General features: G+C 33.0%; 1 protein-coding gene across 1 annotated transcript; it reads left to right on the forward strand.

Moving 5' to 3' along the window:
* The first annotated feature begins 337 nt into the window (after nt 1-337).
* Nucleotides 338-3,814, forward strand: LOC119369222 (acetylajmalan esterase 2-like). The gene is made up of 5 exons (XM_089723130.1): nt 338-647; nt 1,985-2,197; nt 2,851-2,999; nt 3,082-3,355; nt 3,448-3,814. Exons 1-5 carry the CDS (start codon nt 374-376, stop codon nt 3,666-3,668), a joined length of 1,131 nt encoding a protein of 376 aa, XP_089579256.1. The 5' UTR covers nt 338-373; the 3' UTR covers nt 3,669-3,814.
* The last annotated feature ends 9,053 nt before the right edge of the window (nt 3,815-12,867 follow it).

The raw sequence follows: 12,867 nt of genomic DNA on the forward strand, positions 1-12,867 counted from the left end.
AATCTTGATAAAAATCACGGAGGCAGAAAAAAGAAAAAATTATATCAAAAGAAGAGAAGGCAAAGATATAAAAAGATTGCATAAAAATAAACAAAAATGTTCATCTATATACAACAAAAGACTAAAAATAAAAAGATTCAATATTTAGGTTCATTTATGGACCAACCTAATGAAAATAGAAACTTTTAGAAATTATTTCCATTTATCTTTTTTCTACAATAAATAGTAATACCTACTTTTAATAAAAAAACATTTTTTATTAATTTAATCCGCGGTGGACCCATAGCCCAATTTTGGCAAGTCATTCTCCTCCATTTAAAGTCCTGCTCATTTGGAGAATTGCAATATTCTCTCGAGCTAGCTTAGGTTAGCTATGGCTTATGCCAAAATTAATTTTGAATTGGTTTTCTTCTTTTTGTTTCATCTTCTATTTCTTCCTAGCATATTTGTCGCAAGCCCTCTTAAGGAAAACCAATATATATGTGCGTTTGATGCAATTTTTCAATTAGGCGATTCAACATCAGACACAGGCAATTTGATTCAAGAGGATCCTTCATCATCATGTGTTCGGTTTCCTTATGGCGAAACATTTTTCAAGAAACCAACAGGGCGATGCTCAGATGGATTGTTGATCATTGATTATATTGGTAAGTTAGCTAATATCTCACTTTTTTCTTTACATGTTCTATTTTTCTGAAACAAAATATTGATAAATGAGAATAAAGAAACTCAAGGTTTCTTGATAGTTGAACCATAATATTTTTGAGAGGAGAAAAACAACAAAAACCCTAAAGAAAATTGGAGTATCTTTTGAGAAAATTTTTTCATGAAATTTGGAAAATAGAGTTTTAATTTTATGTCTGTAAAATTTAGAAAACAAGTTTAAATTGTTTTCTATAGTTTCCTTTATAACTTGTTTGTTTAGAAAGATAATCTTTTCAGGCTTTATAGATAATCATTTTTTCCCCATTTTTAATTTGTTTCAAATAATGATGATTATCATGGTACATGGTGCTATCTTTTTTTTTTTTAGTCAGCAAAATCAATTTATTTTTTAATATACCTGGAAAAACATAATTTGTGATCTTCTCAACATTCATTGTGATTCTGTTAGAGATGAAATTATGATATTTATACTTTTTTAAATTAAAAAGTTCTATTATTTAGAATTTTTATTTGGTAATTTCCTATTTATTTTTGGTAGGAGATCTGCCATTTAATAGTCTTTCTATTTAGTAGTCCTCTAATTTAGTAGTTTCCTCTTTTATTTTTGGTACGAGATGTATATTTATTTGTCTTTCTATTTAGTAATCTTCCTATTTTATTTTATTTCAAAAAATAAATTATTTAATATAAATCAAATATAATTAAAAAATAATTAAGTATTTAATCTAAATCAAATATAATTAAAGAATAATCAAATAAAAAATAATCAAATCTTTTTCTAATTCTATAATTTTATTTAGGAAGAAGGCTCAAATTTCACCTTGAATATACAAGAAGCACATATTTCACCTTTCTTGAGAAATTCATCATGAACTTGGGCACAAAACTAGAAAACACCTGTATTTTATCTTCGTCAACGAGCGTGTCCTTCAAACTCAGCCAAAAGAGAGTGAGATTATTGATAAATTATAGAGCACAAAATTTACAATAAAATAAATAGAAATTCAACAATGGCTGAAGTTCAACAATAACAGAGATTCAACAAAATCTTCAACTCATTAAAATTATAACAAAACCAAAACTAAATCCCAAAGTTAAGCGGAAGAAAAATTCCTTTGATTAAGATCTTCCGACTAAATTGAATTAATTAAAAAAAAAAAAACATCATTAGAGAACCCCAATGGATAAAAGAAGTTGTAAACTGATTTTTTTATTTAATGAGTTTTAAATCAAATTATAATTATTTTTTATTTTTTTTTATTTGATGATATATTTGACCTTTCTTATTTGATTTTCATTTAATTACAAATTCTTACAGCACGTTCAGCTGGTGTTCCTTTTCTTGATGCGTATTTAACTCCAAATGTTACCTTCAGTCATGGAGCGAATTTTGCTGTTTCTGGTTCAACTGCTTTACCTGTATCTGTTCTAGCCGAAAAGAAAATTATAGCTCCAATCACAAATAGTTCTCTAAGTGTACAGCTAGATTGGATGTTCTCATACTTTAAAGGAAGATGTCGCAATGGTGAAGGTCAGTGATAATATATATATATATATATATATATATATATATATAAAATTATATCTCTATGTTTTAACCAAATCAACTACTCTACCCTTATAATTTAGAAAATGCACTACTATATACCAATGGTTTAAGTCTCTTACATTGGTATATATTTCCATTTAATTTTTACATTTTCAGACATTAAAACCCTATGAAATGACAATGTTAACCCAAAGTAAAAAACAAAATAAAAAAAACACCTCAGTTAGGAGGGCAATGACAACACGAATTACTTCTGACCGTTGTCGACCATTTTTGAAAGAAGAAAGAAAATCCATATAAAACGCAAGAAATTTCCATGGATTACAGGATGCAGTTGATAGTGAAAGGGGTATTCTTGACATATATTTCATTCTCTCTCATTAGACTGTCAAATATTGTATTGACTTGCTCTTTGAAAATGCAAAAAATTGGTGGAAACACATGTTAGTGTAACGAAACCAAACCATGGGTAGAGTAGTTAATTTCATTAAAACATAGGGGTACGATTATATTTTTTCAACACACACACACACACACACACACACACACACACACATATATATATATATATATATATATATATATATATATCACCAAAAATATTTCAAAATAATTAATTTGTAATTTGTTCACAGACTGTGCTCATAAACTTAAATCCTCTCTCTTCATTGTTGGAGAAATTGGAAGTAATGACTATACCTATGCATTACTTCAAGATAAAACCATTGAGGAGGTCAAGGCAATGGTGCCTGAGGTTGTCCAAGCAATAAATGATGTACTTAAGGTGTGTTCTTACTTAATAAAAACAATAATTTATATATTTATACAATCTTAAAAATATTAAAATAATTTTTTCTTCCCTGCAGAAAATAATTGATTATGGTGGTAGACGAGTGGTTGTTCCTGGACATTTTCCAAATGGCTGTTTACCAATCTATCTTACCAGATTCAAAACCAATGATACTACTGCTTATGATGAATTTCAATGTCTTAAAGAACTAAACAACCTTTCAATTTATCACAATCAGCTACTCCAGCAAACCATTGAAGGCTTGAAGAAAGAATACTCTAATGTATCTATAGAATATGGCGATTACTATAGTGCATATCAATGGATTTTGCGCCATGCTTCATCTCTTGGTGAGAATTCTATTCCCATATTTGAATCGTATTTGTAAAGTTTAACGAATATTGTTAGGATTTCTAAACATAAATAATTAATTTATATGCAGGGTTTGATGTAAAATCTTTACAAAAAGCATGTTGCGGAGTTGGAGGTGATTATAATTTTGATCTGCAGAGGATGTGTGGTGCTAGTGATGTGACAGTGTGTGCTGAACCGCAAAAATATGTCAATTGGGATGGAGTACATTTCACAGAAGAAGCATATAAGCATATTGCAACACTGCTTATTCATGAAATGAACATTAAGGGTCAATGTAATTCTTATTAATTATTGACTTGATATTTACTTATATTGAATAACTATAATTTTATTGGCAGAGATTATGTTGCGCAACTCTTTTCTATCATTAGCATTATCATATATGTATTGGACTAGAAAAATTGAGAAGGATTCCACTGTTGAACTATAATTAATCAGTCCAAAGACTTGAGAATAGGAAGAGAAACCATCGGGAATTTATTGTTAATATTATTATTCAATTAATTGAGAATAGGAACTTTAGTATTTAGAATATGTTAAAGGCGCAACTTAACAAATGTTAGAAATAATGTTTGAAATTAAAGAAAATGTTAGAAAAGTTTAGAATTTAGCATAGTATCAATTTTGGTAAAAAAAAAAAAATGAAGTAATACCAAAAGTAACCTTAAAAAAGAAAGGCTTCTAAGATTCAATCATGATGATTGGCGATAGCGATCAGTGACTGGCTTCCAACAACCGATTTCCGATGACTGATTTCCAGTGATGAGAGCAATGACGACGGCAGCAACATGATGGCAACAAAGGCGACGGGAGCAATAGCGACGATATAACTAGCGATGACAACAACGATAATGATAGAACCGATGACGATAGCAACGATGATGGTAATAAAGGCGACAATAAATGGTTAAAAGAGTAAATGAATAATGAAAATGACATTATTTTAATATTTAAGGTCAAACCAATATTTTTTAAAATAAGGTTTCAAAGTATGACATTTATTACAATATTCCTATGCTAAATTATGCTAATGGCGAGAAATTCCAAGCATTGGGTGTCACATCCTAGGCCTAATCCAATTTGACCTAAACTCATTTTGTTTATAAGCTAGAGCCTTACCTTTAAACGCATCTTGCTAGTCTAAGGCTTGGTCATCCTTATATACACTACAAAAAATCGCTAAATTGCGATCGACAAATCGGTTGCAAAATATAAGAAATCGATCGCTAAATGGACTCAGCCACCGATTTCTTTGTGACCGATTTGTCGATCGCAATTTAGCGAACGATTTGCGATAGACATGAATTGGTCGTAAAAGTGTTCGTCACAAATAATTTTGCGACCGAATGACTAAGCGGTCACAAATTAGTGACCGATTAGTTGGTCACAAAATTATAAATATCGGTCGCTAATTTTCGTCGTATTTTCCTTCTGAAAGCTTATCCCAAATTGGTCACAAAAATTGTTAGTCGTAATTATGAAACGTGGTCGAAAATCGGTCGCAAATTTAAATTTAACGGTTATAATTTGATTGCAGTTCGGTCGCCAGTTGGTCGCATAATGTAATTACAGGCTAAAAAAATAATTTAATAATATTAAAAGCCATAATTTTTTCCCCTGTCAAAAGTTGACATATATAGACATCACAATCACAAGCATCATCATCAGGATCACAACACGATAACAATGTAAAAATGAAATTGTAAATGTAATGTACTATGCAAAATATGAAAAAATCACAGAAAGCTAAAAGGGTCCGAAATCAAATTACGAGGTTGGTCCTCTACACGATCCAGTGTCGTAGCGTCGCAGGAGTATCTGTTGGATGTATCGTTGTGTTTGTAGGAGTGACCAAGGTATTGTCTGCAGTATCGGGATCTAGAGGAGACGATAATGGCTAATGCAGAGCTGTAGAAACATGTGGATCTATAGCCGATGGAGGATCAGAAGAAGAAGTACCAGCACCATGATGACCGGATATCCGCATGACATGCTCTCTAAGCTCTGCAAGCTGTCTCTCTTGCTCATCAACACGAGCGCGTAATGCACAAATCTCCTCAGCACTGTGGTTGGGCTGTGGTCGTGAGGAGGTTGCAGAAGCGTCAGATGCTGAGCCGCAGTAAAACTATGATGCCTAAGACCCGATGCCATATACTCTCCTCTTCTTTTCGCCCCTTATGGCCTCCAGATAAAGTGCTAGCTCACCAATTCTCGACTCAGCTTCAGATCTAGCCTGAGAAGAAACAACAAGCTCATAAGTTGTACAGTAGTTCTCCTGAAAACAACAAATTAATTAATCAATGTAGTTGCAAGCTTTATTATATTGAACTCGTACACGTAAGAGAAGACTAGAAAGTAAATGTAAATATTCTTCATTGTTACTTATATTGACACCCAACGCACGTCTGTCGAAAAATATATTTCCATCGTGGTCCTTTGTGTGAGTGTAAGTGAACACCTCCATTGGTGTGGGCTCACGACCATATTTTTCAGCCTGTAATGAATTTTTATGCATGATATATTAAGATGGTGTCATTTCATTAAACATCAGTTTTGTAACTGTAACTAGTTGACTCACTAATAATCGAGATATCTCTATACAAGATATTGATCCGCCTGTGTATCGAGAAGGTCCTGCTCCATCACTGCTAGTCTCACTATGCCTGTTTAATGCAAATATCTCACACTTTCTCTTGAATGCAGGATCCTCTCAAGCATTTTGCCAGCTCTCCCATATCTCTTGAGACATGCACTACTACTTCTTACCACTTTTTCGCATCCTATAGGTGAAGTCAGCATACCGTAGAGCGCACAATTTCTCCAAGGCATTATTAGCATAGCCATCATAGCCTCTTCCCATACGAAATGCGTCTGCAAAAATGAAAATTAAAATTTCAATAAAGATTAAGTGAAGGCCATAGATTCAGATTATTAATTACATTAAATGAGGATAAAACTTGAACCAAATTGTACCTGAAACTCTTCTTAATAAAAGTCTCTCGCCTCTTGTGGTACGACATCCCATGTGTATCCATCTTTATCTAGACGAAAGCATCAAAATCTAAACAAAACCAAGTTCAAGGGAAAAAGTAAATACGTACTCACTGTCTCGCTACCAAACTGAGCTTGTTACGTGGCTCTGATGAAGCTGCAAAAGAAGTGACAACTGCTATCAATACAGATAGATGATTAATATATAACTGAAATGACAGTAAATGACATTTATGATTACCTAGTGCAGTAGGTGACTGTGAAGTTGGTGAAGACTTTACTGGTCTAGAAAGTGGGGCAGAAGAGGAAGGAGTAGAAGGAAGTGATTGCGGCACGAGAGGTTGAGCAGAGGATGAAGCCCCGGACTTATCTGAAGAAGAAGGAGGAGGGATAGTCCCTCCTCGTCCACATGTACTGTGTCCTCGGCCACAACCTCCATGTGGACCACTGCCGGACGCATCTAAATCAACCGCTCTGCTTCTAGCCATCTTTACTATAGATAACAGAACCTACATATGTATGTATACAATTATATGAATTGTAGAACATGTGGTAAATATGTATGAAGAAAGTGAATAGCGTTAGAATTCTTCATTAATAATATTATATATACATCTATTAATTTATTATCCATAATACGAATGCATTATGTATTTCTGTCTTCATCACCATATGCTTCTTCTTCTTCTTCTTCTTCTTCTTTTTCTTCTTCTTCCTCTTCTTGATCTTCGTCTTCTGAGGTACCCGTGATGATTTGATCTTCTTCCTCTTCATCATCTGATGCTCCTATTTCAACATAAGTTCCTTTCATCATCCAGTCTATCCGTTAAATCTTCAACAACTTGCATCGGTTGCGTATCAACCGCAATTTCTTAAAATGACTCAGATATTGCAAGTAAAGTAGATTGTTTGGTTTCAACTACATGAACAACTACTCTGGGCTTGATTTTACATACTGCCATCCAATTGCAACTATCTCATTTCAATGATGGATATGGAATATAGTACACCCGTGCAGCTTGCATTGCCAACACAAAAGGTTTGTACTTTGTATATCTTCTTCTATGATTAATATCTACAAGATTATACTTAGGATGAACCTTCATGTTAATGTTTGGCCTAGGATCAAACCATTCACTTTTGAATAAGGTTGTGCACTTGATTGGTAGGGATGGATATTCTAAATCCAAAACCTCAGCCAATTTGCCATAAAAATCATTTGACTCATCACTGTAGTTTGATCCCTTGATACAAACACCACTGTTCATTGTCTTGAGCCGCTCGTATCTCTGCATCAGTCAATCGTCTTTTTTTTTTTACCAATCATACGCTCAGGATAGGTGAAAATTGTTACATTCCCTTCTAACTTAGATTCTATTCGATCTCCTCCGTCATCGTTACGTGGCACTCTCTGATGCTTTCTGTAAACATGTGGTTCAAAGTAGTGTGAAAGAAGGTGGAAGCTTCTTGCACCAAATAGGCATTGCAAATTGATCCCTCGACCTTTGCCTTATCGCGCATGTTCTTTTTAATTTTCTGCAGGTGTCTGTAATTGTACAAAGCTAATATGTAAATATGAGTTGAAATAACATTGTAATGCTTAGAGTGGGATGTTAGTGATTCACCAGTTGGCTCAAGGATCAATTTCTAAACTCGGATTTTGATGATTAATACAAAACAAATAAATTTAAATTCTGTTATTTGTGCTAATTTTATTTTATGCAGAATGTGTATGGAAAGAAATCGTACAAGGCAAGTCCTACATTGAGTGTGAAGATATTCGAAGAATCTAGTAACTAGGTATTTAGGATACTTTGTAGGATAGAGAGAAAATCCATATATAAGCACAAAAATTATTTTTCTCTCTCAAAAATATTTTTTCTGAAAATTAGATTTCTTCAAAATAATTTCCATCGTAAAAATATTTTATTTTTCGAAAATATTCTTTAAATCAAAATGATTTATTTTCCTAAAATTAAAGAGATATCTTCTCTAATGTTTTTGGTAATAAAATCATACACTTTTCGGAAATGTATTTTGAAAGATCTAAAGTATTTAAATCTTTTTTTCTTACCTTAAAAACGAAGGGGAATCTTTTTCGTTTTTAGTAAGAGCATCCTTCCACAAAAATATTTTTCAAAATAATGTTGCCGAAAATCTTTTGGTTAAAGGAAAGTAAAAAATCGTGTTTTATTCTCTTACCAAAAAGGATAATATAAAACTTTTGGTAACAAAGATTTTCATATATTCTAAATAAGGAAAGAAAATATTCTGATTTCAAAATAAAATCTCTTTGCGAAGGCGACAGCTTCTTAACTCGCTATATAAAGGAGCTTTCATGTCGTAAACATTGGTGAAGTAAGAGTTTTTGTTTTAAGAGCATTCTCTCATTGAACAAATCTTTATCTCTCAAAACTTACTCTCTACCCCCATTTTTTTTTCATCTCTACACTTAACGTTTTCAATATTTAAAGTGAAAAGAATTTTTACAAGTACTTTTGAAAAACAGTTCTGTGTTCTAATCAATCTTCTAATCTGATAAAACTGTTTTTCCTATGCTTATATGGGCGTTTCTTTCTGTCTATTTAGATTTTGTAATCTATAGTAGACAAGCTCTTTATTTGTTAAACTTTTGGGTGTAATAGCTTAGGTTAGAAGCTATTGTGTTAGAGGTTATCAAGCGACCTTCTCCATGTGTGGGATATTAATGTCTTGAATCGAGTTTTCTGTACTCTGCCAAAAACAGAAAGGGTTGAGGTTAACTAGAACCTTTGGAAAATCTAGTGGGACAAAAGGGTAGATCTAGGTGTTGATCTATTGCCTTGTACTATTGGTTTGTCTCTTACCCTTTAAAAGAGATAACATAGTTGAGGATCTTAAGATGCGTCTTGGGGAGTGGATGTAGGCGAGTTAGTGCCGAACCACTATAAATCTCTGTGTTAATCTTTTAATTTCTGAAGTTTGCTTGATATTACTTTTATTACACCTCTGTTTAATTTTTAGAAATCCTAAAATTGTTATTGATTCAGATGTTCTAAAACGGTAATAAGTCTTATCTATTCTGAATATTAGAACTCTGGTATTCTAATAAAGTGAATATACCATGTTCTAACTGTTGTTTTATTCACAGTATATTTCACTGATTGGGTTTCTAATTAATGTTCTAAACTTTATGAGGATGTTCTAATCCTGATAGCTTTCCATCATAAAGTCATTCTGATATTTGATTAAGGCTCTGTGAAGAAGTTCTGAATTTAATAACTGTCTTTCACATAGCTTTATATGATTTCTCAAAATTTATGAGGAAGTTCTAATTTCAATAGCTTTCCTTCATAAAGAAGCTCTGATAGTGTATAAGTCAGTGTAAAGCCGTTCTAATCAATAGCTGCACTTTGCACAGACTTTCTATCTTTTGTAATTAGAACATTGTGAGGTGATTCTAATTCATATTCTATTCTCACAAAGTTCTGTGTGTTTTCCGCTGCACTTAGAATTCTATATTTTGTTTGGAATTTCTAAAATTTATTTCAGTTTTTAGAAAACCCAATTCACCCCCCCTCTTGGGTTGTGCCATACATATTCGGGACCCACATCACCTCTCAAATGGATGCATCCATCTGTATTGTACCGGTCCTGTTATACGACATTCATAGGGCAAATGAACCGGCAGTGCTCCATAGAATCAAAGAAGCTGGGCGAAAAAATTTGCATATCACTACTGGGATTTCTCGCACTAATTGGTCTATATCATTGCATCGGATAACAGTCATCGTCAATTCCTTGAAAAAGAGACTCAATTCTGTCATTGGTTCCCAAATTTTCCCTGGGAAAAATTCTCGGAATGCCACAGGAATCAATCTTCGCATGAAAACATGACAGTCATGGCTTTTCATGCCAAACAATTTGTTTTTCCTCATGTCGACACATCTACCCATATTTGAACAATGTCCATCTGGAAACCTCAATGATCAGACCCATTCACATAATACTTGCCTTCTGGGTTTATCTAAATTAATAACATGCTTTTGGAAACTTTCTAATAAGTACAGATTGCTCGAGTTCTGGTCGACAATAAATTTCCTTCATGTCTGCTCTTGCTTTTGCATTATCCTTGGATTTTCCCTTAATGCTCATGACAGTGTTGAATAGATTTTCAAACACATTTTTTTCTATGTGGATCACATCAAGGTTATGACGGATAAGAAGTGAACTCCAGTATGACAAATCCCAGAAGATGCTTCGTTTTTTCCATCCGCTATTCCTGCCAATTCTACCATTTACCTCTTCTGCACCTAACTTTGTAACTTTCATAAGGCCCAGATCTTCAATTTCTTGTAATATTTCAGCTCCAGACTTCACAGGTGGGGGGGGGGGGATTAGAAATAGTCGTGTTCTTTTTAAAGCATTGTCGATTTCGTCTCCAAGGGTGAGATTCTGGTAAGAATTTGCGATGACAATCAAACCAACATTGTTTACCTCCATTTTTTAGTGTAAATGCATTAGTGTTTTTCATGCAATGGGGACAAGCCAATTTACCTACCGTACTCCACTCAGATAACATTTCAAATGCTGAAAAATCACTGATGGTCCAAAGCAAAGCAGCTAGCATTATGAAATTCTGATTGGCCGAAATATCAAATGTTTCAACCCCATACTCCCATAAATAATTAAGTTCGACAATCAAAGGTTACAGAAACACATCAATTTTGTATTTCAGATTATTAGGGCCAGGTACAATAACACACAAAAACATGTATCCATCTTTCATACACATTGAGGGTGGTAGATTATATGGTGAGATAATGACAGGCCATGATGAATATTGTTGTCTTGATTGGCTAAAAGGCTGAAACCCATCAGTACAAAGCCCCAATCTCACATTTTTCATATCAGCAGCAAACATATGATGATTGTTATCAAAGTGTTTCCAGCCTTTAGAGTCTGACGGATGAGTCATTATACCATCTTCATATTCATGCAAAGCATGCCATCTCATGTGTTCAGCTGTCGCCTTAGATGCATATAACCTTTGAAGGCGAGGAACAAGAGGGAAATAATACATCTTATTGAAAGCCTTCTCTCTTTGTACTCTACCAGTCCTTTAACGTCGCCGTTGATATCTTGGAAGATTACAAAACTTGCATTCTCTTAATTCAAAGTCAACACTCCAGTATATCATACAATTATTTCGACAACAATCAATCTTTTCCATGAGTAGTCCTAATCCCCGAACTAATTTTTTTGTTCGGTAAAAATTATCCACCATCGAATGACCTTCAGGCAAAATTTCTTTTGATAACTACACAAAATCATCGTAACACCTTTTTGAAAATTGGTGCTCCGCTTTCATATGCAGTAATCGTGCCAGTACAGATAGAACTAAATGATTCTTGCATCCAGGTCACAATTCACTGTTAGCTGCACTTAGCATGTCAAACAATTGTTGTGCTGCATAGTTTGACGATTCCTCCATATTGTCCCAATTGAGTTCTGCTCTACCCGCATCAACTACCATATCATTGCATCGATTACCATACTCAAATTGCAAAAGCTAACCTTCTGAACTTACAGAAATAGAGTGGCCTGACCCACTAGAAACTCGAGGTTCACCATGATGTATCCATTCGTAATAATTTTCCATGAACCCATTTTTGCATAAATGAAGTTTAATTGTATCGATATCTAAGAATGCTCTATTTTGACACTCCTTGTGATTACTTGGACACCTCAACTTAGTATCATCCATACAACTGGGATTACCGAATGCAAAATCTATAAATGATTCCAATCCTTGCAAGAATTCTTTTCTTAATATCTCATTGACCTTGTACCTCTAGTACATCCAATCTCAATTGGTCCGCATTTTTTTACGTAATTAACACTCTGTTTATAAAGGGCAAATTATGTGTAAGTGCATTAGTCCTAAATGATCCTTAAAACAGACTAAAAGCAATGTTCCATTTACATTTTGAACTTACTAATGTTATTTCTATAATAAGAGTAACTATATATATGTAAACTGACTAAGGTTATTATTTCATATATTAATACATTCTCTTCTTCTTTTAGATTGGATTAAAATTATAATCATTTTTTTATGATTTCAATTTACTTAACAATCAAAATTCTCGAATTAATTTTGATCTAAATTTTTTATAATTCTATTCCAGTCTAAATTTCAATTTAAATCAAATTAATAGTTAGGCATGAGATGGCCCAACATTTATCTTTTTACCTATCTTTCATTAATATTTTCGTAAATGTGTTTAATATTATCAGTTTATTTACCTAACTTTTTCCATTTATTTTCATGCAACTTCAGATATATAAACTTCCATTTGAAATAACACTTTTTTTTGTTCTTGTTCTCCTCAAAGCCAGTAACTACATTTTGTTAATTGATTAACTTCCCTTTTAAAAAAACAAAGAAAAAAAAAAAGATTGTTCACTTATTATAGATATGCTTTCAAGAAGGTTTAAATTATAGTTAGAATGA

Source organism: Jatropha curcas, chromosome 6 (genome assembly GCF_041381405.1).
Source record: "Jatropha curcas cultivar XTBG-Jc1 chromosome 6, XTBG_Jcur_1.0, whole genome shotgun sequence".
In the NCBI taxonomy this organism is placed as follows: Eukaryota; Viridiplantae; Streptophyta; class Magnoliopsida; order Malpighiales; family Euphorbiaceae; genus Jatropha; species Jatropha curcas.